We start from the raw sequence: 27,864 nt of genomic DNA, 5'->3' as shown, positions 1-27,864 counted from the left end.
CATGTTCCCCTTCTGACCTAATATATTGGGGGCATGTTTTATAGCATCATTCAATTCTCGTGTAGACCTGATGCTCTTTTATGGCCCTGCAGAGTCCCTTTTCACATCTAGACTTGAATTTATACTAATAACGAATATTTCAAAATCCATATTCAACTCTACCCATAGAAAAATGCGTACAAACGTGGGTCCCATAATACTATACCCGCATATACCTTTTAAAATATTAAAAATAAAATAAAATGTTATTTTCTAGACGGGGTTTATCGGTTTTACCAACACCCCACCTATAGGAGCCTATGGCCTAACTGAAATACCCAATTTGAGGAGGTATATATACACCCCTTGGGTAGGCCTAATTACAACAAGAGAAGAAGGATATCAACATTATACTCTTCTCCCAGATCAAGTATGTTTTTCTCATGCCTCTTGCATTCCCAATCTGTAGGAAACCTTGGTTTCCTTTACAGAGATGTTCATCATTCTTATCTAACATGTTCTTGCACATATTGGAGAGATTGTATTTGTGTCTCAGGCTGGACGAATCCAGAGGAAGGATTCGTTAGTTCCTCTGGCCTGGATCAGGTTGTATCTATCTTGTACTTACTATTGTTAATCAATAAAGAAGTTCATGTCTTGTTCATGATATATGTTGTCATCTTATGAATGATAATCTAAATATTTATATATGATGATCTAACATATTATTATCTGTGCACATTGAATTATATATTATGTATATCTTTCTGTGATTGATTTGCAAGTTTTGACATCTTGGAGGAAGCAAAGGGTTTAGACTCTAAGGGAAAATCGTCAAACATAGGACCTTCGAGTATGTCTCCAAATCCGACTTTAATAATTTGGATGTTTGGAATTCTTGATTGAGTGTTCTTTGTTGATTATCTTACCCTGCTCTATTGATGATTTCAACCCATTTTATTAGGGAAATTTTCCAACCAACATGTAATAAGGAATTTTCTTAGTGCTTGCTAACATTTACTCTGAAGCATTACGTAATGATTACTCGTTGTAGATAAATCAAGTATGTGCAAGGGGCTCCATAGCCAGTATCTATCACAACAAATTGTAATAAATGGAATTCTCAACATGTACAAAAAATCATTTCAACATACATTGAATGATAGTTTTAACAAGCATTTAAGCAAGGATTTCACACCACAAAATGCTACTCTGCCAAAATTTAATTACAGTTTTAAATAAATAATAATTTAATTTTGTATTATTTCACACCGCGCTAGAAATTGGCATTTTAAAATTGATTTTAAATTTTCATTTTAAAACTAATTACGCAACTTGACTCAATAGGCTCGAAAGCTATTAAATTTTCAATGTCGAAAATAAAGGATATGTGGATGAGAGATATGTGAAAGAAACCATTATACGCCCACTTTTGCACCTGTGCACACATTATCCCTGCCACACACTACTTCTGCACACTTTAATCCCACACAAATTGTGAAATGTTAATTTTTACATTTTTTTATAGGTATTTTCCCTTTCCCAAAGAATGTTTTTGCGAAATGTCACATAAACGCAATCAACCCTCCGCGAGATAGATTAATGCATATTAAATAAGCTTAATATTATTATTAACAAAAACTCTAGTCTCTAAATGTAAGTCTTTTCAACATTTTTTCGACAAATTTATACGTAATGAAGGCGTTGTTTGAGTGTTAATATATTTTAAAACGTTGTGTAATGATTACTTATTGTAAATATACAAAAGAAATTGAAACTACAATGTCAATTTAATTAAAAAATGCACAACATTAATTTACACATTATTTAAAACACATATACAAATTCAATTTAATTAAAAAATGCACAACATTAATTTACACATTATTTAAAACACATATTTTTTCGTTCTGCGGCAACGATTTTAGCAGTGTAACAACAATGTCACAGAAACTTGATCAATGCATATTAACAATTCTCCCCACCCCTCGCTAAATCAATGAATAAATTGACACATCATCAAATACAATTCGAGTGTTTAATAAGATTTCCTCTAAAACATTTGTATAATGATTATTAGTGTGTAAAAAATTAAAAATAAAAACCGTGCCTAATATCCATCACAGCAAGTGGAAAACAATTTTCAACATCATCTTATTCATTATTACCAATAACTATGAAAAATGATAGGGACTATGCTACTATGCATATATCCCTCTTATTTTATAAGAATAATGGCTTTAAAAAAAAAATTTCCAAAAATAATGGAAATTTTTTTTTATAGCTTGCCTATACTGTCTAATCTAAAATCATTCGACTTCACATTCAGGCGTTATGTGCAACTGAGTAATCTTAGTAAACAAAATGGGGTGTCCCTTAGACATTCCTAAGTCCTTTATCAAAAAATATAGATCATTTACTAAAATGATCAATTCTGAGTAATAGTGCCATAAATTTTCCATCAAACACTAAAATTAGAAATTTATTAACAACTAAATTTTCCCAAATCAATGTAATAATACAGCAATATTAAGTAAATTTTTTAGCAAAACAATAACCAAATATCCAAGAAGAAAGTAACAACTTCGTTAATACTTTGTTAATACCTATCAACCTTTTCTATAAATAGAGGTGGACACATATATGGGTATCAAGGCTTATCCTTTTATGTGTGAATATGTATTTTTCCCTAAATTAAAATCTCTAACAAAAATATCCACATCATCGGTATCAAAATGTAAGCGGACGAACTCTACTAGCCCAATATTAACATATCCAAATCATTGTTTACATATTGAATCATGAAATTGAGTCCAAATACACCTGGCTTTTGTTGTTGATGTAGTTTTTGTAGACTTATTGTTCGGATATTGAATCAACTTAGGCTGTTGATCCTTGACAGATATACAGACAATCAAAAGGTAGGTGGGGTTCAAGATGCGTACATTTCTATTTAAGATAAGATCGTAGTCTTGCTTTGTAAAATCATACCCAAGCCTCTCTTCGTTCAAATCATATCGTCATCTTTTAAAAATAAAGTTTGACTGGTAGATGCATCCATCCGGTTGGAGAATAACTTTTAAAAAAATAAAGCTTGATAGCTAAATTTCTCCATCATGTCCAAGAATAACTTTTGAAATTTTGTGGGGGAGCTTTTAACGGGTTTGCACTGCAATATGCTGCGTTTCTTTCTTTCACTATCATACGAAATTTTGTTGAACGCGTTGAAAGGGACTTCCTTGCAATATGCTGCCTTATATTTTTCATTCTTATACATATGGCTTAGTCGTCATCAATTTTCAGTGTCATTAAGTTGCGACTGCACGAAAGAAAGTGCTACTCATAGTTTTCCGCATATTGTAAACTGGTGGCAGTTACAACTTTGTCTGATTAGTTGGAATAGAAAATGAGTAGAATGTAGCCGTGAACGGTATTCCTAACGACTGAGAATGTTATTGTTTGGAGGGCTGGTTGAATTCCCTTTGACCTAGATTAGGCGGGATTGTAGTATAACTCAGACCCAACGATCCAGATGCTCTGTCACAATGTTATTTTTCATAACACTGTCAAGATTTTTAATTTGGCACACCAATGTCTTGAACAATTGAAAAGTAAATTACACTCTATATGGTAATGCTTTATATATACTCTATATCTATAATATAATATGTCTTATATATATTATGTATATTCAATATCTATGTCTATATTTATATTTATATTTATAATATAATATAATATAATACAATAAATCAAGAGAAATATACACTATACTAAAAAAAATATAGTAAAAAAAATATTGCAGCTATCTCAATATATATCTTATATATATTTTATATTTCTATCAATGTCTATATCTCTATTTATATGCTATAATAATTATCTACCAAAAATATAATATATAATTTTTAATAGTGTCAAAATGCAGTGATACACCTAACTAAATTTAGTTAGATATATATTCTCGTAAATGTGTAAAAATAATTGATGGCTATGTCTCTCACAACACAAAGTATAAAAAAAAATAAGTTATGTATAATTATTTATATCTTATTAAATCACGTATGTTTTATCAAACTTTTTAAAAATAAATATAAATATTTAAATATATAAATGTATGTACAAAGTAAATAATAATTGGTTACTTATCAAACACATATATTAAAAATATTTTTTTAAAACTTTAAAAGGGTATAAAAATATTATCAAAGTATTCTAAATATAGATAAACAAATTTTCTAAATATATATAAATAAATATATCAATATAAATTGAATAATTGGTAAATGTTTATAGTCATCATTTTATAATAATAACAAGCATGAAAACATTTCAAGTTGGTGAAATTAAAAATGATATACGAATTAGCTAAATTAGAATTTTATTTTAAATAATTATTATTGTTGTTTATAAAATAATCAATATATAAAAGTTTTATATATATATATATATATATATATAAGTTTAAAAAAATCATATAATAAGATTTTTAGCTACGGAGATTCAGTGTCAATTTTATCATGGATATTATTCTTAATTTGTAAATAGATGTTGTCAGCATGGTTTATTATTATCACATGACAAAAAAACAGAACTCATTTTATATGATTTTTTTGTAATTAACTAACTTAATTAAAATGCAAAAAAAAAAGACATAACTACTTGGAAAATAGGTCATAGTCTTTGACTTTTGTATACTAAAAATATTTTAAACATTAAATTTCTACCAGCTACCTCATCATTATTGATAATTAAATTAAAGCTTTAGAAACCTAATAAGAAATAGACATGACAATCCACATAATATTGAGTAATAGTAGTACTATGATGTTATCCCGGGTGGTTGGGAGTGTTCATTAATAACCTCCCCACCGGGATTCAAATCGCGATAAACGAAAAAAATTAACATCTGATAACGCAACTATGATGAAACCATGTTGTAATTGATACTGATATATATGAGCTTCCAAGAGGGTTCACCCCTCTGAAAATATTGAATAATAATTAAAAATTTTAAAATATACAGCGTAATTAAAACAATTCTGAATATGACTAAGTTTGCTACTTAAATAATAAGTAACTAAATAGAAATATATAAAATATAATCGTATTCCTAAAACTCATAGGAGAAAGCAGAAAGCAGGTAAATGTTGTGAATATTTTCCAAATATACATAATCAATGTCTTATAATTACATATCTTAGAAAGCCCACCATAATGGAAACAAATTCTAAGGATCTATGTATATGATGAAGTTACATGAAACTCCTCAAAAGCTAAAAGTTATACAGAATGCAACCCACAGATATTCTCTCCCGAGCAAAAAGCAGAAGCAAAAGGAACAACATCGTCCTTATTATATGATTCTTTGGAGAATTCACTTACCCACTTCAGTGCTTTACCTTCCAAAGCCAGAGGAAAGTGGCTCGTGCTTCACAAATACGCCTTCGATGCGTATCGGTTTGTTTTTATTTTGGCATGTCAACATTTTAGCGACGAATGGCCCTTTAAGGGAATTTTCGTTCCTATGTTGAACTCTCCTGTCATCATAATACATATCCTTAGCTAGTGGAATATGGTATCCTTTTATGAGATTTGCGTCTCTATACCTGCGTGATGGCCTTTGTCTCACTGATTTACTGATTGGATATTTACGGAGTTGTATATTCACAAACATTTGATAACCTGATCTAGTGTTCGCTGAATACTTTATGTTTTCCGCCATATAGCCTGAAAAGACGACATGGACACACTCCAGAGACAACCAACATACATAGAGATGCCATGAATGTGTTATTCATTCTAGCTGTACATTTGAAGCAGAATGCAATAAGAATCAAGTATGCTTTGATCCGTTGAAGTTCATCCAAACCCTGCTCTAAACTACAAGGTGTTTCTGCAGTCAATGCTGCCGCAGTGAAGGTAACATAGACCGTGGTCTCGTCGTTGCATAAACTTCATAATTAACTCTACTCCAACAATGTAAAAAACATAAAATAATAGCATAAAATAATTGAAGATCTCACAGACGATGTTCAAACACAACAGGCACATAATCTACGTTTTCTTTATTGATTCCAAAAGCATAAGGAAATTGCTCCTGTTCCTTGACAAATCCTCCCTCTCCTCACAGTGATCGCCTCTGGTTAAAACACATCCTCGCTTGCAAATTTCACTCGTCCTTCAAAGACGACAGCGTTTTTCACTCGACAAAATTGACTTGGTATTGCCATATTGCAGAGCTAGTTCAAACGAGCTCTTTCTCTTTTATAGTCCTTCATCCACAGTGAATTACTAACCATGTTTGAAATGGGATAAATTGATTTTGTCCATTCATATAATTAAATAATGTCAAAAGTACACGGTATGTTTTAAAGGATGAGGAAGATATATGTATAAAATTAGCATAAAGTCTTTTTGTTTCACGGAAAAATAAGTTCGCATCTTAAGTGATTTGGTTAGTTTTAATGTATAGTAAATTTAAAATTAAGATAAATGTATATTAAATATATTTTTTTCAAAATAAATATTTATTTAAGAAATTGCTTAAATAAATTATATAACGATTTTTATTTTTAATAACAAAGTCATCTTTAAGATTAATAACACTGTAGGTAATAATATTTATAATTCATTATAAGATTAATCACATTGTAGATAATAATATTCATAATTTATTATGGCAAAAAAAATCTATATGATAAATTATAATAAACTAATCTGATATAAAAAAACTACACACATTTTATCTCCATTTCTATAAACATCCAAAAAAATGTTCAATCTCAAAAAAATTTCCTATCTATGTATTATTAAAAATATTTATACTGCGCCCTCAACTCTAAACCATTTAGAAATTAATTTATATTCCTATTTGCATAGAAAGCCTATGATGCTGCCCAAGGCGACGATATAATAAAACATTCTTTTACTCCATGGAAAAAATCACTGTAAATACCATACAGAAAAGAAAACGCACTTTCCTAACGAAAAATGCCATAGATATATGGTCTCTATATTTGAACACGAGATTTCCAGTTTCACATTTGATATACTTGTATACTAACATTAAGAAGATGTTCACCCTATACTTGGACCATGGAGACAGCTTACAAAGTTACAAATATTGCATTTCTTTGTTTGGATTTTGGATAAGAATGCCATTATCACTCGAATTATATATTATGATGATCTGAGTCTAATTTGAGTGTAGACTTCAAAATATTTCAAATGAGACAAAAGGGAAGTCAAATAATTACTTTCTCCCTTGTCCGTCACATTTGCGAAATCGATAATTAAAATAAAAATATACTAACTAAAGAGCTGCGAAATCTACAATTAAACTAAAAATAGACTAACTAAAGAGCTAATTGTGAAGAAGTGTTATTCAATGAAAACCCACCAGCCCATTATGGCCTGACGGAAATACCGGTTTTCTAATGATCGGTTTCTGTCTTCCACTCAGAAACTAAATCATCGAGTTGAAGGTAATCTTCATTATTCTGTGTATCTGCAGCACCACTATTAAAAAATTGGCTTATATAATTATTCTCTTGACATGTCTGCGCATCCCAATAAATTTGTTCAAATATCTCTCCTTCTTCGACAGATGAATTCATTTGTTGGCCATGTAAATAAGTGCTGAGCATTCTAGAATCAGGAATGCTCAGACAGGTTTTAAGATGAGGAAAGTTGTCATCCTCCAATGGTGCGCATGAAGGGTCATTGTGCTGAAACTGCAAAACGCGAGACAAAATAAATCATGATTAGATCAAACACAGGGACATATTGCCGAAAAGCATTGAATATGAAGAATCTGGTTCTCAAACCTTTGGATGCCTTGTTGACTCATTGAGTGAGGGGGCACTGCTGCTGGCAGTATCATAACAGAGTAATTGTGGACTTCTCTTACAAACTCCTTCATCGAAAGTCAGGTCGTTTACAGTTTCGAAAGATGCTTGCCTTGAATTATTTTGATTCTCCTCTTGTGACACTGGTGATGGGTTGTCTCCCCACTGTTCTTGCAGTGATAAAAGCATATTTTCATTACACAAATGAGCCGTGGCACATGAGAAATCATTCTCAACGGTTGCGCAATGTTCTTCTCCGATCTTTGGCCCTGGCCCGGTCTTCTTGAAAACTCGGCATAGAGCGTAAGCATCCTGTCGATTTTACATCCAATTAAACCTACTCAGATCTTGCACAGATTAATCGATGCATGAGTTGATTCAGAAAATGAAATAATACAGCTATTCAAGTAAATAATCTACAGTTCAGTTGTATGTATGTAAAATATTTTCTACCTTATGTAGTCATGTTATGGATTCCCATGCAATTATATTGTGGATTTCACAGGGCTTATTAGCACGATTTATCTTTCATAATTATGTACTGTTTTAACATAATATTAAAAAAAAACAAAACTATTTAACTTATTCTCCTGTAGAAAGCCAAATTATGGCATTGGTGTATGCCATAACATGGATTTCGCAGATTACAGGACATTCACAATCTGGTTTGGAGAAAGATAAAGGGCGACCAAGAGTTTCGATCAACTCGGCGAACCGAAATATGTTTTCCAAAATTCCTCAGATTTGGTACAATTAGAGTAAAGTAATTTTGTAACAAACAAGCATTTTAAAATATTGTAGCAAGATTTATGATAAATTGTTACAAAGAAACAGATTTATTGATTGAAATTCCCTTGGCTGGACATTTTTGATAAATTGGTAGAATTAAGATTTTTAATAACTAATATTGTAGTGTGGAGCTTTTGCAATGAAAATGAGATTGAGAAATCTATTACCATTTGTGAGAGTCCATAAAATTGTAGTAAACTATTTTTATACCAATCAATTATATTTTAATAAATTTAAAGTGTAAGTTATAATTGCTGAAACTGCAGTGTGTAACGGTTTTAATGAGAATGGGTTTCATATGTTCATAATAAAAGCGTGATTGAGGAAATATAACATAGTAAAACACTTAAGTCACACAGTGGATTTTTTGCTAAAAAATTATTAACAACACACACCTAGGTCATGCATAGTTTTCATCCTTGGAAAAATTAACTTTGAAGCTTCAACTAGCTAATTGTTCCACGCACCCATGGCACGTTAAAATAGTAGATTTGAAGATTATTTATAGGCTTCATGAAATACCGTAGTTCACCAAAACCATGTGCTTAATTTACAATGGCTCACTAAAGAAGGCCTAAATCCATGACTATTAACAAAACTTATTAAGTGATATCTGATCCAATTTAACTCACAATCGCCCTATAAACTTGATTTCGAAAATTATTTGGATCCAGTCACACAAACCCTCATGCCCCCATCACTCTAACTTGACAGTGGTATGCACATTTACGTGGAGTTAAGAGAATTAGAAGTCAAAGGTGATTATTTTATCTCGTATCTAGATTTACATGTAATTAAAAAATTACATCTCAAAAGTAGTTCTTTTATTTTGTTCATTGTTGCTATCCCTACACTTAATTTATGATGTTATTTTCTTCTCACACCTATTTCTCTCTCTTTCGATCTACTCACACCACGTCTAGTAGACCATTCCCAGAAGGACCCTTTCTCATTGATCAATAGCCTTGTTATTTGTCATCCAAACTTGCTGACATTCAACCAATATTTATGTGTGGATAGTTACCTCAACCAATTTCTAGCATGTTAAGGAATGGAAAACATCGAGTCAAATGTTCTTCTATATATTATGAAATAGTTAAATAAGATTATGTTGGAGACATTAATAATAAATGACTACAATGAGACTTAACCACAACTCAACCAAATTGGACTAACTATGACACTTGGATGGATCGTTATTACACCTCACAGGTGGTTGGAATTAGATTCTCCAACACTCCCCCTTAATTACAACCACATAAAAATTTAAACTAAGATATGTATGTTGGTTTGAGTCTCAACTAGGTTTACAATTTTAAAAAAATTGACATAGCTTAATTTCTTTTTCTTTTTATTTTCTTCCATATCCTATATCATGTAAATTGATTCATCTTTGTCTTTTCAATGTAGGTTCTGAACTTTAGTTTCTTCATTTGTTAGTTGAGGTCCTCCATTGTTTCAAGTTCTCCATGTTATCCATGCATATCATCTATGTATTCAAAAAATTGTTTGTATGTGGACTGCTGCCAAATGTCATCTTTTATAGTGTGATCTCCATCATCAATTTTTTGAACATCAATTTGCTCAAACATAAGATGAGAATAATTTTTTTTGTCTTAAAAGCTACAAAACCTGAATACATCATGAATGTTTTCATCATCTATGTTGTCTTCGACATTCATTTCTAAGACTTCTATACATACTTTATCAAGACATGGTGTTGCAAGCCATGTTTTAGGGAATTTTAACTCTTCTTCATAATCATCTCATTTACCTGCACACTAAAAATCAATGATATGATTAAAAATATTTGGAGAACCATGTTAGTTCTATTATTTTTCCTCTACAATGGGAGCTTTCTCTCCTTGTATGTTTTTCTCTACCTTTGTCGGCTTAGCTACTTCAAATAGGTTTTCTTCCACTTCGCTTGCAGCCTCAAGTGGGATTCTCTCACAAAATAGCATCATGTCAATATCACATTTTTTTTGCATCATTTGCAACCATTCATCCTGAGGTAACAAGTTGTCATCAAATTTAACATGAACAAATTGAATTGTTTGATTCAACATAACATTGGTTGGTTTAATGGTAGCTTCATTGTCATCAACAACTTTTGTTTCTAGATTCACCAAATATTCATCCACTTATGCTTGTGAATAGTGGGATTCACGAGCATCTATGTGCTCCTTCTCTGCTTCTTTTGCAAATTCTCCGCAGTCATCATCCACTTCTCATTGAGCACAATGGAATTCACCAAAAATTTTATCTTGTGATTACCCCCCCCCCCCCCCCCCCCCCCCCCCTACACAAAAATTCCTCTGAAGTGTCCGTTAGGCCTCTTTGTTTAAGTTTGCATCTGAAACGAGGGGAATAAAATTATCATATACATATTCTTTTATGCATTTCAATTCCAAGGAATTCTTTTGCGTTTTGGTTTCTATATTTTTAAAAAATGATTCATACATATCTAGTTGTTGCTTTAACTTTCTTAGCCTCTTGGCTTTTCCCATTCGTTGTGGTGGCTTCTTTGATATTGTATAATCATATGTTAACTCTTTGATCTTCTTGTTGGGTAGCTTACTCACCCTCACAAAACGACCTCCTTCAATGAATTCTAGTCAATTCCTTAATCACCATGGGGAAAACATAGATGTATGATCTTGGCAGAATCTCAACATATGGTATCCCATGGTTTATAAATGCATCACAAAACCTCATTGTTGTTCTAAAGAGCCACAACTGGAAAGAAATCCAATGCAACTGTCAGATCTAACTACATATTACACCCACAATAAATGAAGAGATAAAAACACAAGGTTCCATACTGTGTCACTAATGTTTGGAAACTAGAATTAGTACCAATGTGTATCCACTTTCCTCCATTATGAGACCTATCGAACCATTCTTCTCTATTTCATAGGGATCTTCCCAATATCATACTATTCAAGATTGTCGATATCAAGTTCCAAAATTAAAAATATTCCACAAGCCATATCTAATGATAGCAGTTATCGCAAACCTATGGCCATTAATATGAAGTCCTCAAGAAATAATTTTCCTTCAGCACTGCCATAGCTTCTATGTCTTCACATTGTGAAGTCATGTTTCTCTTTGTTGTCTTTGGCCTCAACCAATTGAGAACCGATGAGAATGTCATGATTTTCTTTGTTGTCTTTGACCTCAACGAATTCATAACTTGTTAGAGGAAATTTTAGCATAAAATTTCTGACAAAATTTTCATCTACATAATAATTAGATCAATCAAAATCCTTTAAATTTAAAAAGAGGTACATGTAAATACTTTGGAGGAAAAATTGAAAAAACCTACTTTTTTTAATTGTATTTTTTTCTTATTTCTTTACAGTTTTACACAAATTTCAAGTGTAGACACTGGTTAGATGAGATATTAAATTCCATGTCCAATGAATACCCATTATGCATACTTTTAGGAAGACCCACATTGATAAAAAAATAAAGTTACATTATAAAAACATGTTGAACACACAATTTTTAAAATATATTCAATTTTTATCAATGTGGATTTTCTCATAAGTATGCATAATGGGTACTCATTGGATGTGAAATTTAATTCAACATCCAATAAGTGTCTACATTTGGAATTTCAATAAAACTATAAGGATTTAAACCAAAAATACAGTAAAAAATGTAGTTTTCTCAATTTTCCTCCAGAATTCATACCTCTTATTTGATTATTTTAACTATTATTTGATTATTTTTCCTTGTGAGGTCATCTTTTGGCTAAAATTTCCTCTAATATTAATATTTTCAATGGTTTTTTCTTTATCTAAGATACAATCATGACATAACCGTCCTAAATGTTACTATAAAACATATTATTTACTGATGTCCATAAGATATTATCTCAATACACATTAACACTTAGATAATGTTCGAATGATACCATAAATATGTAAACATTCCAAAGCACTTGAACACACACGAACCTCTTTTCGTAGTTACAATACCATTGGTTATGACTAAAATGGATGAGAGAAAATATAGCATAGAAACACACATGTTAACCACATATAGGATTTATCTTCGAAGATCCTAACCTATGAATAACTAACCATTAAGCTTTAGTTATCATTTACATAATTTGATCAAGATTCCAATGAGGTGATATCAACGCTCAACATTGATCATATTAAACATGATAATTTTACATATTCCCATATCTGTATACAAATTGACTTTAATAATATATTTCCGTATAATATTATATTTAAAAAAATGGTATAGGTGAACATATGAATTGGATTATGAAATTACAATATTTTGGTAACAATTTTTTCAATAAGGACATTTATAAGGTACATGATGATATCAACCACAAAATTATACTAAATGGAAAAGAAGGCCTCAAACCAAACCTTCAATGATTGCAATCATTATATAAAAAAAGTGTTAGATCATGAAGAATAATATAGCGCCAAAACGAGTAAGACATGGATTTAGACAACAATAGTTATATGTGCTCAAAATGTAGGTTGAGAAAGAAACACTCTCCATAAAACAATAGATGTCGACATCATCATCAACTTTATCTCATAACTCCATACATTTTCCATTTTCCTTGACACACATTGTCATCATCTATGCCCATATAGTTTAGCGCCATGCAAAGGATGTTGTGCAATGCTTCATTAGGTGATTCTTCATGCTTCACTATTTTTTTCATCAGCCACTTTTCAGAGTGATCCATGTATCAAGCCTTTACTTAGAGTTTTCTTAAGATTAGAATTGGTCAAAAACCCATGCACTTTGATTAAATGGATCACTATCCATAGTAACACTTATTTTATGTTGTTTTTCTCAGTTGTTTTTTATTTCCTATGTGGGACATTTTGTGTAGTATCTTTCAAAGGATCAAACTTATTATTTTTAACATTTGCCTATGTTACATGCCCTATCACATATATTTAGTTCCTTTGTTTGAAGCTTTGAGGGAATTTTTGAGTTTATGGGATACTTTTCCCATCTATAAGTTTCGTGAATTTTTTGGGGATTTTATTGTCCAAAAGCCTCATTAATGTTTTGATTGTTGATGGTTTTTATTTATATCCAAATTCATGCTCCTAACTAGATCCTACTTGTCAAGAGAATTCACATGTTAACTTCTAGAATTTTCTATTTTTATGCCTCTAAAAGCTATTATATTTTTCTCTAGAAATTATCCATGTTCATTTAGATTACTTGCCCCAGCCCCCTCCCCTTACAACATTTCTCATACTTCTTTGGATTTTCACCTTTCATAGGTGTGATTCTCTTGTCATTTAATGCATCATTATGGAATACTCTTCAATTTCTACTCCAAGACCTTTTAAACATTTTTTTTTATCTCATATGGAAAGGGGATTTTCATTTGGTTTTTTCTCATTTCATCCTTAGGAAAGTTTTTTCTGAAGTACCATAATAAGTCCCATAGATAGAACCAAATATTTTTTCTTTTTCATTTACCCCACATGTTTATCTTTACTTGGGGTATTACTATATAAATATATCTTAATTTTATGTAAGATAATAATTGTATGTGGAGATGGTATAATTATATTCCAAGTTGGTACACCTTATTTTTCAACCATCAAATGTTTACTTTGGTTTGTTATATACCAGGGTGATAGCTCACATATAGATTTTTTTTGTGTCTAAGTTCATTTATTGTATTTCTTATACCTTAGTGTTCTTGTACAATGGCACGTTTTTGTTTTCTACACTCTTTACTCTTGAGCGAAGAGGAACAAGAAAATTTATTCAATTAATAGGGAGGAGCATAGGGATGACTTTGGTGATGATGTGAAGTAGTTCAATATGTGTAAGATGAAGAACATGAATAAAAATAATGCCCATGGGTGTGGAAGATGACGTCTGTGAAGCAAAAGCTAAAAATGATGAATATAGTGTTGAAAAGTCTAATATTAACCAAAGTGACTTTCGTGTGGAAAATTATATAGCTAGCCATGGAAATTTTGCAATTATTTCACTAAAATATGTAAAAAGAGTCTCTTGTAATTCAATGTAAAAGAGTCATCCCATATAATAAATTGTGATTATAATTAATTAAAAAAAAATGTAAATATTGATGAAGTCCCAACAAATCTAAAACCTTCTATCGTCTCATGAGCTGAATGGCACAAATAATCTCATCCATTCTTACTAAAATCACCATTAATATAAGATGTAACGTACCTCAAAATACATACTAAAATGTTTTATTTTTCCCTTATAACATTACCATAACTATACTTGCATTAGAGATATTATTTTCCTTCCCTGTCCCTATACGTCTTTAGGGTAGATGGCACTATCATTATAATTTAAATTTATAATCCACTTTAATTTCATGGTATGTTCGGCTTCTCAAAGGGCTTCTAGTTCTCAAATTTATAATCCACTTTAATATCGAGGTATGTTATGCTTCTAGTTCTCACAGGGTTAGTTTGGTTTCAATATATTGCATCCACTTTCTTAATGGAAAATTTATTCTTTCATTCTTTCTTAAATAAGTGTTTTCCTCATACATGTATTGACCTGAGTTATTACTATCTATTTTTATGTACCATCGAAAGTTCACCACCTTGCCACTTATACTCTTACTTCATAACATTTGTTTTGATATTGATTACGCACACACCTTAACCCTTTGGAATTATAGTTATGTACATATATATACACACTCCAAATCCTTGGTTATCAATCATCACATAGATTATTTTATTGAGACTGTAGGTGTATACATGTATTCTATGGTTTCTTCAGTTCGCTTAACAATGTGGGAGATGAATTAAATAGGTTCATTTTTTTTATGATCATACTTGGCATTGTGGTTTCCTGCAACGTTTACCCTTTATGTTCTTTTCATGTGGCGTATGGGGATGCATGAACCATGGATGGTTATGATTTATTTCTCTTTATCCAATGGTGGGTTTGGAATATGGTTCATCCAAAAACCTTTCTCTTACAACTTGAAACTCATTTCATTCCTTCACTTTGGCTAAGTGTCACTCTACCTAGATGCAAAGAGTCTTAGATATCTAGAGCCTACAATTGTATTCTTGGATTCCATTCTCCAAGAATCTCTTTCTTGGTGTTTTGGGGAAAGAGATAAACATTCTCCTTGGTTAAAGTTTGTTGTCCTTTTTCAACACTTTGATTATGACATCCATTTCCTATAGATTGGCCTTCTATAGCACCTACCTATCATGTGTGGTTATTCTGAACACTCAATTTATGGAAGTCAACTAGGGTTATTAGAACCCTTTTTCAAAGTTTCTGTGGTTTCTTTCTTGTTGTTTAAATCCAACCCTACTAGGTTCAACTCTATATTATATTAAAATGTATTGTGAATGAGTATCTCATAATCATTATTGTTGGGTTTATATACAATGATTTGTTTACCATAATTGCATCCTTGCTACTCCCTGATAATTATAAGTCTTTATATTATTTATATGTGTGTGACCTCTTATGTATATTTCCTCTATTAAGATAGCCACATATTTTGTATACCTTAATTACGTCCATAACGATCATTGTATAATTCAGGTTATTCTGTATGATAATTGTTTCTGCTCCAAATCGACATTGATGATAATATTTCTTTGCTATATCATTACTATATAGGCATGGATATATATAATTACTCCTCTGCATGAGGGTTGTATTACTTGCATTAAATTTTCTACTATAATAAACTTAATTTATTTAATAGTTCCTATATATATATATATATATATATATATATATATATATATATATATATATATATATATATATATATATACACACCTCATAGAGTTATTTTATAATTTATCTATCTTCTTACTTATTTCACCACAGTGAAGAGTTATCTTCTCTTTGTAAGGATTTAAATATAAACTATCGTCATTTCCTTGTATCATATTCAATGAGAACGTTATTCTAACTCATACTATTCCTTTGTTTTCTTTCCAAAATTTACAATGACTTTTTCCATATTTCATGGGTTTATGCTTTTTGGTCTTGATTTTATCGTATATTTTAATTAATTAGTTTTCCTCGTACTATTAAGTAATTAACTGAATTCCATTTTCTTATTTTGTCTAATAGATTTCCATGTTCTCTTTTAGTTATATAGTATGTAGCCCTAATAGATTCTATCCTTTGCATAATCAATACTATAGTTAGAGTCAATATATTTAATACTTACATGGAATTATGAACTATAACTTATATATTTTCTGAGCTAAACATTTGAATAACAGAGGGAAACATCCCCTGTACCATTACTACAAAGAGAATATAAAATAACAAATCCATATTTTATCTCTTGTCTATATGAGATATTATGTTAGATATAATATAACACATCAAAGTGTATCATATTTAATTGAAGTATATCATAACACAAATCAATAATCAATTTTACCTTACTATGTTTCTTTCATTCAGTATTATAATCTACAAATAACCCATATTCTAATAAAATTATGAAAATGTATAGTTCAAATTGAAAGCATCAATTATATAAAACCTCCATGACTTAGCTACTCACATGATACATTACACAACTTTATCATCTGTAATTCCATGCACCACTCGCTTACAACATATATGCCTAAATACCAAGTTTTACAATGAAATAACCTAAAACTTGCATATAAGTACATATACAACCCTCAATCCTATTCAAGTGGTTGATTACACAACTTCTGACATCATTTTATACGAAACTACATTTGTACATAAACAATAGGTCTTTAAACATCCTTAGGGAACATAAACTACTTATGCTAGAATATTCAGCTTTGACCAAAAACCTCTATGGTGTTCATGCACCACTGCTACTCTCAATCACACATTGGCTCCTTCACTAGTCCTTGACACCATTGACTCAATTTATGTTCCCTTTTCCATCTATCTACACTACCTCTCTCTTGCTATATCACTAGTGTTTTCGAATTGATACTTTGACCTGACCATCGAACATCATTTTCACTCACTAGAACAACATGATATGCCATAAACCATATGAACATATTTTTAGTGTGATTCTTTCTCCTTTTCCATAATCATCGTAGCCTTTTAGATACACATACAATTTTCCTTGTGAATGGCTTATCCATAACCCCCAAAACATGATATATAACTATCAAAGAGCTCAATCAAAATGACATATGAATTCAAGTAACCTTAGATATCCTTTATCTTTTATTTCACATATTTCTTGTGTCTTTTTTGTGTATGCTAAAGATAAATCCTTTTGCAACATTATGCTCAACCCATACTATCTCTTCACACAAGCAGCTAGTCTCCTACATACGTGGTGACTACCTCTCCTTCAATTCCACTTTCCCCCACATTTGATCATGCAACTTAGCTTTTTCATTTGCAGATTGATGTAGCAACACTACCCTTGACATGAAGATCGCACTTACAATGAGTAAAACAATTTATTTAGGTTTCATATCCATCAAATACATGTGATACTTATGGTAGGTAATGCATCGTACAAACTTCTATACCAAATGAAATTATCAATAAGAGAAGAAACATGTTTCATCAACAAAAAAACCTCCAAGGGACTCTTTTTATAGGTCCTTTTCTCCAAATCAATTTGTTATTGCATAAATCACTTTGATTGATACCATAGATAACACTATGGGTTATCAAAGCATGGAGCATGATAAATACACTTTATGATTGAGTAAGTTTACAAGTCAAATTTACTTGAAATATTATAACCTATCCTACCAAATAGGTCGTCTACTTAGTTGGATTAAATTTATCACCATCTTTTCCTTTTGTAATAAAAAATTAAACATATACACATTCTCATGCTATTGTGTTCATTATAAATATGAAAACATAAAAAGCTTTTTTAAAAAAATCAACCCACTTTAAAATAACTCCAAGTTGTCAAAAATCAACAATTGAAGTAGAAAATAAAACTAAACTTATACACATTCTCATACTATTGTCCTCCCTATAAATATAAAAACATAAAAAAAAATTGTTCTCAAAAAGATCAAGCGACTTAAAAAGAACTCCAAATTGTCAAAATTCAACCTTTCGAATAGAAAATACCTTATTCTCATGCTATTGTCCTCCCCAGAAATCTGAAAACATAAAAAAAAAAAAAAAAAAAATGTTTTTTTCAAAAAAATCAAGCCACTTAAAAAGAACTCCAAGATGTCAAAAATTAACCCTTGAATAGGAAATACCTTATCGAATAAGGTATCATATTTTAGGAAACTTACAACAATGTATATCGCACAAAATTAGAGATAAAACCCTACCTACATTAATACAAATAAATATTCAAATTAGGATCAAGAAATATACAGCATAGGTGTTTTAGTTTTCAATCTTGCTTATTATAAGAAGAATTTTAATGTTATTTTAATGAAAAATTGAAGATATACCTTCGTTGTCAGTTTTTACTTTCAAATTTGAAAAAAGAGTTTCATCATTATTAGTTATTAATTATGTAATTAATTTCATTTGTAATTATTTTCTAATAGGGACAGTCGTAACATACAAGTGTATTATTATCAAAATCTAAGCAACGAGAATTCCAGATTTGAATTCCAATATAATTGAATGAGAGAAAAAATATATATAATTCGATACGGCTTAAAATAAAACAATCAGGGAGTAACTGGATTATAAACCTACATTATGGAAAACTTAAAAGCAATTTGATTGCAGGCGGACTCCGCTCGGCGAATATAACTAATTTATTATATTTTTAGTTGTACATTTTTTTGGACCTGGTGGTCCCTAACAAATTGACCAAAAGCAATTAATAGAATAACCAATAACGTCGTACCTGCAACGAAGCCGAGGGTTCGAATTCCTTCTCGTCTAGACGATATTCATGCATAACCCAGCCTGTGCGAGTACCGTGAGGTGCACGCCCTGTGTAAAACACAAGCGTTTTCTTCATTCCAATTGCACGCATGTGAGAACTAACTTTATGATCTCTTCCAGTGGCCTTCCAGTAACCAGCTTCCGTCGCTCGGTTTGTTCTCAACCCATTTGGATACTTCCTGTCCCTTGGGCTGAAAAAATACCATTCCAGATCTCTTCCAGGCAAAAAGGACTTCTCTGCGTATCAGAAGAAATACCAGGGGAACTATTAAGAGAAAAAGACAATTAGCACACTGAAATCATGAGGATTATATTTGCAAAATCATTTAACAGTAATTTCAGGCTTTTATCTAAATACTCATTAACCCTAATTCATATAGATCTTCAAGTCCAAACACAGCTCAAAATACAAAAAAAATAGAATGCAATTCACAATGAACAAGAAGATGTAACTTGCCAGGCAAGTCCCACGGCTCACACTTGTAGAGATCAACCTCTGGAATAATGTCAAGCTCTATCTTCCAACAATGAACTTTCCTTCTCAAATAATAACCTACTAGTTCTTCATCAGTGGGGTGGAATCTAAACCCGGGAGGCAAAGACACCGGGGCCATTACCGCTCAATCTGTACCCAGAATCACAGTTTCACCAGAAAAGAAGAAAAAAGAAACCCTAAAACCGTGTACCAATGGTTTGTTCAGCTAAAGCTGGCCAGACTTCGCTCAATTCGTATAAATTTCCACCGATCTGAATTGTTCTAAAGTCTTGAACAGCCACGGAAACGCCGTAGAAACTTCTAGATCTTTGATACTTTTTGCCTTCGAAGAAACAGGACAGCTTGTGTAAAAATCCTCACACTCTCACCCAAAAAAAGAAATGTGCAAATGAGTAAATTGGTTAACGAAGTCTCCACAACGCCCTGGAAAAATACTTGCAGGTATTTATTCCTTTCTCCAAACCATAATACATTCCATTAAAAAGGCAATATGCGGCACATACATACTCCAGCTTAGTGATGTACCTATGTAGCCGTGGGAATGTAGGAATGTAGGGATACAAGAACTGAGACCCACTTTACATATTTGTTCGACAACGAAGTGTGACCGACATCCGTCTGTGTTGAAAAGGACTCGCATGTCGTATGGCTCGGAATTACAGAAGGAATTTGTGATATTTTTGCTTTCTGAAAAGCTTTCTCTGCGCCGATCGGGTCAAAAGTATGATCCTTTAGCGGTATGCGTCCCCAAAGCGTCACGACGAAACAATTAAAATAAGGCGGTTGAAGGTGGTCATGGTCGAAGACAAAGAAGACATATTTTTGCTGTCATGAAAGCGCACGGAACAATTAACATCCATGACATAGGGATCATGATTTTTCCTTTCAATCCTTTAATGTTACTTTAGCGTTAAGAGGAACCACCAAAACCACTTGTAAGAAATGTGTTTACTTGGTAAAATCTTCTTCACAATTAGTCCAAAACCACTGGTAAGCAATGTGTTTATTTTGGTAAAATCTTCTTCACAATTAGTCCAATTTAGCATGAGATATGTTGCATTCATCACTTTTTTTTAAAAGTAATTTTAGTTTTAAATTTCGGCAACATGATTCCTATATTTAATTCTTCATGATAAAATGGATTTTCATCCGTTATCGTTATTATTATTTTATGGTAAGGAAGTTGTTTAAGGCTTTTATATGGTAACATAAAAATTTCAAATTTGCTTAAATTTATAGTAAGGAAAAATGGTCTATAAAATATATGTTTTATATTTCTAACACTAGAATGATTTAATTTTTGTATTCTTAAAAAAAAATATGGATTACTAAAAAAACTATACTCACTGCAAATAAAATAATCTAAATACTCCATCTCAAACATTATTTAATCTTATTTTATTAAAACTGAAAAAGATGTGCAAATGGAATACATATGATCAATTTTTTTTTTATAATTAAATAAAATTTTGTAAAAAAATTAATTTTTATTTTTTATTTTTTTAATATAATATAAAATAGTTTTAAAATATATCAGTATTAAACTATAGTTATTTAAAAAAAACAACTATAGATTCTAAATAAGAAGTCACAACTCTAACAATTTTACTAAAATAATAAAAGTTAATCATTATAGTTATTTTAAATAAAAGTTAATCATTATAGTTATTTCAAATAAAAGTTAATCATTATTATTATTTTAAATATAATAACAAATTATATGTTTTAAATTTTATTTTTGATTAAAATTATAATCGATGTTTGAGTTCCGCATTTATAGACTCACATTATGTATAAAATATATATTTCAAAACTTTTTCTTAATTTAAGAACGATTTAATTTTTTTTTTTTTTTTTAAATACTTAAAATATATATATTTTAGAGAGAAAAATATACTTACTTAAAATAAGGTAATCTAAGTGCCCCGTTTCAAATATTTTTTAATATTATATTAAAAAAAAAAACATTTTACAAATTTTATATTTTATATACATTTAAATATGAAAAAAAAATATTTGTAAAATTTTATTATGGTATTAAGTATAATATAAAGCAGTTTTGCAATGAAAATTATTTATAAAATATATTTTATAAAAATAATTATTAAATTATAGTTATTTAAAAAAAAAATTAAACATTACCCATAAAAGTTTATAACTTTAACAATTTTATGATTATTTTTATCTATAAAATATAGTTTATGAAAGTTAATGCTAATTTTAAAATAATAGAAAATTATATGTTCTAGGCCATAATTTTAACAATTCTATTATGAATGATTAAAAAAATGGCTCACGATAAAATTTAAGGTTATAATTTGTTCTTAAATATTTTATAGCTTTGTATTTTTAATTTTAAATTTACATTAAAAAAAGATATTGTGGAATCAATTTCATTTTAATAAGTTGTAAATTTAGAATATAGGTTTCCTTTTAAAAATTTCTTTTTGTATAATATTAAATATTTAATTTTTTTTTGGCTATTATTCGAATAATATATATTATATTTCCATGGTTAAGTTATTATACATGTATCACAATATATGCATTTTATTAATATATTTTTCCTTCATATATTGTGTCTCTCAATCACCTACTTGTACTTAGTTCTTCATTCCTCTTGAAATTCTTGTTTCACTTTCAATTTTGTTTTCTTTTGTTTTGAGTGTTAGGTTCTTCACCTTGAATTTCTTCAATGCATTCTTCATTAAATCTGAATATGTCCATGTCTTTTGTTTTCTTTTGGGTGTGAGATTCTTCACCTTGGATTTCTTCAATGCATTCTTCATTATATTCGAATATGTCCAAGTCTTCATTAAGATCAAAATTATGTCCATATTTATTAAAATATGAAACTTTCCATATAGTACACTTGGGCTCTTTTTTGTTTAAGACATTTTTTGATATAATATTTATATAATATAAAATTGAAAGTAATTAAATATTGAATACCATATAGAAATAAAACAATATTACTATTAATTCTTATTATGTAATATAATTTTAATATTATAAAAATAATAAATATTTTGATAAAATTACCTTTTAGTAGGTATTTAATTTCCTGAAACTAAGAGCTTAAGTGTCTTTTTCTTTTCCTTCATGAAAGAATATTCTCTTATCTACATTAAGAGAATTGAAATGAAGAGTTTAAGTATCTTTTTCTTTTCCCTCACGAAAGACTATTATCTTATATGCATTGAGAGGATAAACATAGAATCTCATATGAAAGACATTTTATATTGATTAATTAAATAATAATAAAAAGTAAATTAAAGTTATGATTGTGTAGTGATCATTGAATACTCATATGTTACTAGATTATTTATTATAGTTTTAAAACATATCACATAATCTTATGTTATTAGATTATTTAATATGGTTTTAAAACATATTTTAGACTAACACACTAATACAATTATTAAATTTTTATGATAAATATAAATTTGACAATAAATAAATTCAAATTAAAACCTATTTGCTATGATTTTAAAGCATAATTTTGGTCTTACACAATTTTTAAAATTTTATGAATAAACATGACCTTTGAAATAAATAAATTTAAATTATGAGCAGAATATCTTGGATTAAGTTATAATATATACGTGACAAATTCATTGTGTAATCCCAACCTCCTATATGAGAAGTTAATTATTTTTATTAATTAAATAATTAAAATTAATTAATTAAAGTTATTATTTAGCTCTAATTATTGAATAATTTTCTTTATCTTATTATATTATCTACTATAATTCTAAGGCATACTTTGAGTATTACAACCAAAAAAATTTAATAAATAAACATAACTTTAGCAATAAATGACTTCAAACTAAAACCTAGTTACTACGATTTTAAAGTATATTTTTAGTACATAATCATTAACATTTTATGAAAAAACGTGATTATAGAAATAAATAAATTCAAACTAAAACCAGACCTCTCATTTCTCATACCTGCATACATTAAATATTAGGATAAATATCAATTCCAATTAAATAAAGTGACTCTTCACAAATACATAAATAAATAAATCTAACTAGATTGAAAAAATTAAAACTTATATATTTTGCATTAAGTGGATGTGTTATGTTTGACTCGATTAAAGTATAGAATGAATTACACTACTCTTACATTCTGTAATAGATTTCCGAAAGCCTTTATATAAAGACTTCATCAAAACAAATATCATAAAAAAAGTCATAAGTTGTCAACTTATAATAAAGAATTAAGTTTATTTTTTTATATTATTTTTACTATACGTACTCAGAATTTAACACTATATGCATTAACTTTTAATGAGCTATAAATTTCTTCTATATTTAAAATTTTACATATTTAAATAACTATAAATGTCTATTCTTTATTTTATATATAGAAGCTTTATATATTAAATTAAATTCTAATTAAAAAAAATAAGATTGTTGTTATGAAATTTGCTTAAAAATTAAATTTAGATTAGAAATTTACTATCAATTAATATAATATATTGAAATATTTTGTAATTAATTAAAGATCAAAACAACAACAACAAAAAATCTCACTTTTCGGGGAAAATAAATAAAACAAGAAGTTAAAAAAGTTGACATATTTTTTGTCGGTAACGGATTTTCTAAATGGCATTTCTTATGGATCACGTTGCTAAGCACTTATCTTAATTTGCCGTTAAAGTGCGTCTGGATATCGACTTCAAATGAAAGAATAATATACACAATTGAGACGGAATCTACATTTAAAATTGATGGTAAATATAATAAACAGATATAATAAACTATCATTAGGACGTGTTGAAAAAGTAATATTTGCTTTAGAGAAAAATATTATAAATAAATTAGCGTTACACTTTAAAAGGTAAAAGTTTAACTTTCATTCGAAACTAGAATGTATACTTTCGTAGAGATGTAATTTTTTTATTTTATTTTTAATGTTTGGGGTGTCCTAGTAGAATTGAACGATATAATTTTGTGTGAAAATGTCATTTTCGTTATTAATTTATAATTATATATTTAATTTAATATATATTTTTTAAATATAGACATTAGAATTTTATATAATTTAATTGTACAATTTCAACAAATTTTTTATAAATTTTATAAATCAAACATGAAACAGTTAGACAAAACTTTGTTGGAACAATGTAATTAAATAATTCGTTTTTTTTTTTCATTTATATCGCTAATATGTTAACTCGCGCACAATCATTGTGTTGATTTAATATACAAGTAATTAAATTAAACTGTTATTAGGCAGGAGTATATTTAATTTCTTTGTTTATGCCAGTGATGTTTTAGTTGTGTGATATAAGTACAAATAATTAAATTGAAATGCTGTTTTAAATTTAGGAAAAAGATATTATATTTAATAAAATGTAATTAGAATTTTTATAAGATCATTTTTAGGGTGTCTAATCGATATAAATATAAATATTTTTTTTATACAGATTCAGATGATCGATTGTTACTTTGACGTGATTCATGCATTGTGACAAAGGAGTACGGTTATATTTCATTTGAATACTTTTGCTGCCAAAAATAAATTATAAATCATAGAAATTCGATGATAAGCCATACACATGATGGAGTGTGGGTTGGGCTATTCCAAATGGCATGACGATTGAAAATTTTGACAACACATCGAAAAGAAATATAAAAATGGATGTTATAAGATATTATAATTAAAATTGAATTGTCACATTGTGATAACATCAAATATCTAATTTATAATTAAATAAATTATTATAATTATAATCGCATATAATGGTTGATAATGTGTTGAATATGTGAATATGCAGTGGTTATATGATATTAAGTTTTTGGTTATTTGGTAGTGAATGGATAGGAGATTTTTTGTATTATTTTTCGTTCTTGTTTTGAGAGGGATTATAGTAAAGTGTGTTGATCTTTAACTATTTTGGTAAGCTTTTGTAACTTTAATCAAAGATGGCAAGGGATTATAGTAAAGTTAGTTGATCTTTAATTATTCTGTCAAATTTTTGTAATTTTAACCAAAGATTGGGAAAATTGTCAATATCCCTATTATTTATAAATTAAATTTTGTTTTTTGAAATCTTATTTCTTATTTTTCATTAGTTGAGTGAGCTTTGATGTGACATAATTCTTTTTGTGGAGGATGATTTATTTTTGGTATTTGCCAATTCCTAACAAATCTTTTAGAGAAAAAAAAAAAAAACAAAAACTAATTTGGAAAGCAATCATTTCGTTGGTGAGTGCTCTAACAGTGACGCTATTATGCTTCACATTGCTTCTACTTTTTCCCAATGATTCCAGAACTGACAGGGTCCAGGTCACTTACATAAGAGAGGGCGTGCGGGTTGAGAAGGCTAGGGGGAGGTGACTAAACAAATATCCATAGTATTGATACATTGTGTGAAGTGTGGAGGAAGAAATGAGGTGATGGGTGCAGGCTAAACAAATCTCCACAGTGTTGATACATTATGCAGTGTGCAGAGGTGCAAAGGAAGTTGTCTTCCTCCACACCTCCACACTCCGCACAATGTATCAATGTTTCTTGTCAATAGTGATAATTATTTTCAGCCAGTATTCACTTACGAACATGGCTTCCTGCTAAATTTATATCTTAATCAAGTCTATATTAAGAAATTAGGTGTCTTCATTATGATTATGCTTGAAATTTGTTTACATTCATTAAAATTTTTCCAATGGGCATGATTATTCCTCTGCATATAAACATTTTCAATGCACTTAAATACGAGGATTCTCAATATAATGGGAGCCAAATTATTCAGTACTCAAAACATAATTTCACAATGCTTATTATCAAGAGTTGTAGTCAAATATAGTAAGCATACGTGAATTATAATATTATTTTTTGAGTTTTCCCAACTCATCCTTTGATCCACTGGAACAAGAGGATGACAATGATAACAATGTGTGGTGATCCTTGTGAAGCCAAAGTAATTGCTCTACATAGGTAGGCCTGACATGGTGATGATATATCAACTCCTGCTTAATAAAACCTAGAGGCTCGTAACATTGTTTTATGATATCAATGAAATAAAAAAGAAACCGAAAGTTATAAGAGGGACAAGGAAGAGATCCCAACTAAACTACAAATTTACTTTTTTCTATAAGAGATCAAGAAAGATATGCCCAGTATCAAACAAAATAGAGTAAGAAATGTTTGTTGTATCCAACAACATAGAGTAAGAAATGTTCGCCAATTCAACAAATACAACCAAATCCCTATCGATGTTGGAGTTGTTTTTCCAATAGCCTTTTTCTACCCCTCTTGAAAAAAGCTATGCTTAGCAGCCAACACCACAGAGAAAAACATGTTTTCCTTTTGCACATATGCTACCAAATATCTCTCGTGTTGGAGTTCTTTTCGCAATATCCTTGTTTTTACTACTCTTGAAGTGATGAAATCCACCGCTCCATATATTTTTTATTGTCTGCACAAAGAACAAAAGTGACCAACTTCGTATCTGCTACTAAAAAATCAAGAACATGGCAGACACAAACGATATTAGTGGTAAAGATCACTGTGATCTTTTGAAGAGTTTCAAGGATCATAAAGGAAATAATATAGAGGTGACTCAATGGTTAGAAGAAAAACATGGGCAATTTTCTCAAGAAGAGGTGTATTTAATGTTATTATTCACTTCAATTTCCAGATTGAAGATATGTGCAGCTTTATTCAAGGGTATATCTTAATTCACATAAAATTCAACATTTATTTACAAACATGTTACAGTCCTTTGTACACACATGTTTCAAACTATAGAAACAAATATTTTTATTGATTAAGGTTGTCTAGCGTAGGAGGAAGTGATCAAGAAGAAATATGAAGGAATTGTACCAAAACAACCTGTCATTTTGAAGGTACAAAATCACGATGTGT

General features: G+C 29.5%; 1 protein-coding gene across 1 annotated transcript; it reads right to left on the bottom strand.

The window, feature by feature from the left end:
* Positions 1-7,092: 7,092 nt before the first annotated feature.
* On the bottom strand, positions 7,093-20,406 carry LOC149235412 (NAC domain-containing protein JA2L-like). Its single transcript, XM_089461387.1, has 4 exons — positions 19,948-20,406; positions 19,450-19,727; positions 7,809-8,141; positions 7,093-7,715 (listed from the first exon to the last, which is right to left on the bottom strand). The coding sequence occupies exons 1-4, from the start codon at positions 20,102-20,104 to the stop codon at positions 7,416-7,418; spliced, it is 1,068 nt and encodes a 355-aa protein (XP_089317513.1). The 5' UTR covers positions 20,105-20,406; the 3' UTR covers positions 7,093-7,415.
* Positions 20,407-27,864: the final 7,458 nt, after the last annotated feature.

The sequence above is a fragment of the Pinus tabuliformis genome, chromosome 8, assembly GCF_031772625.1.
Source record: "Pinus tabuliformis cultivar Carrire ecotype Pingquan chromosome 8, CPIR1, whole genome shotgun sequence".
In the NCBI taxonomy this organism is placed as follows: Eukaryota; Viridiplantae; Streptophyta; class Pinopsida; order Pinales; family Pinaceae; genus Pinus; species Pinus tabuliformis.
The sequence above is the reverse complement of the archived record's forward strand: the minus strand, read 5'-3'. Positions and strand labels throughout refer to the sequence as shown.

Coding starts and splice junctions, on each gene's coding strand:
- LOC149235412 (XM_089461387.1), bottom strand. CDS start 20,104: ATGGCCCCGGTGTCTTTGCCTCCCGGGTTTAGATTCCACCCCACTGAT. Junction 8,142..19,449: donor AACCCTCGGCTTCGTTGCAG/GTACGACGTTAT, acceptor TAAAATCGACAG/GATGCTTACGCTCTATGCCG. Junction 7,716..7,808: donor AGTCAACAAGGCATCCAAAG/GTTTGAGAACCA, acceptor CGCGTTTTGCAG/TTTCAGCACAATGACCCTTC.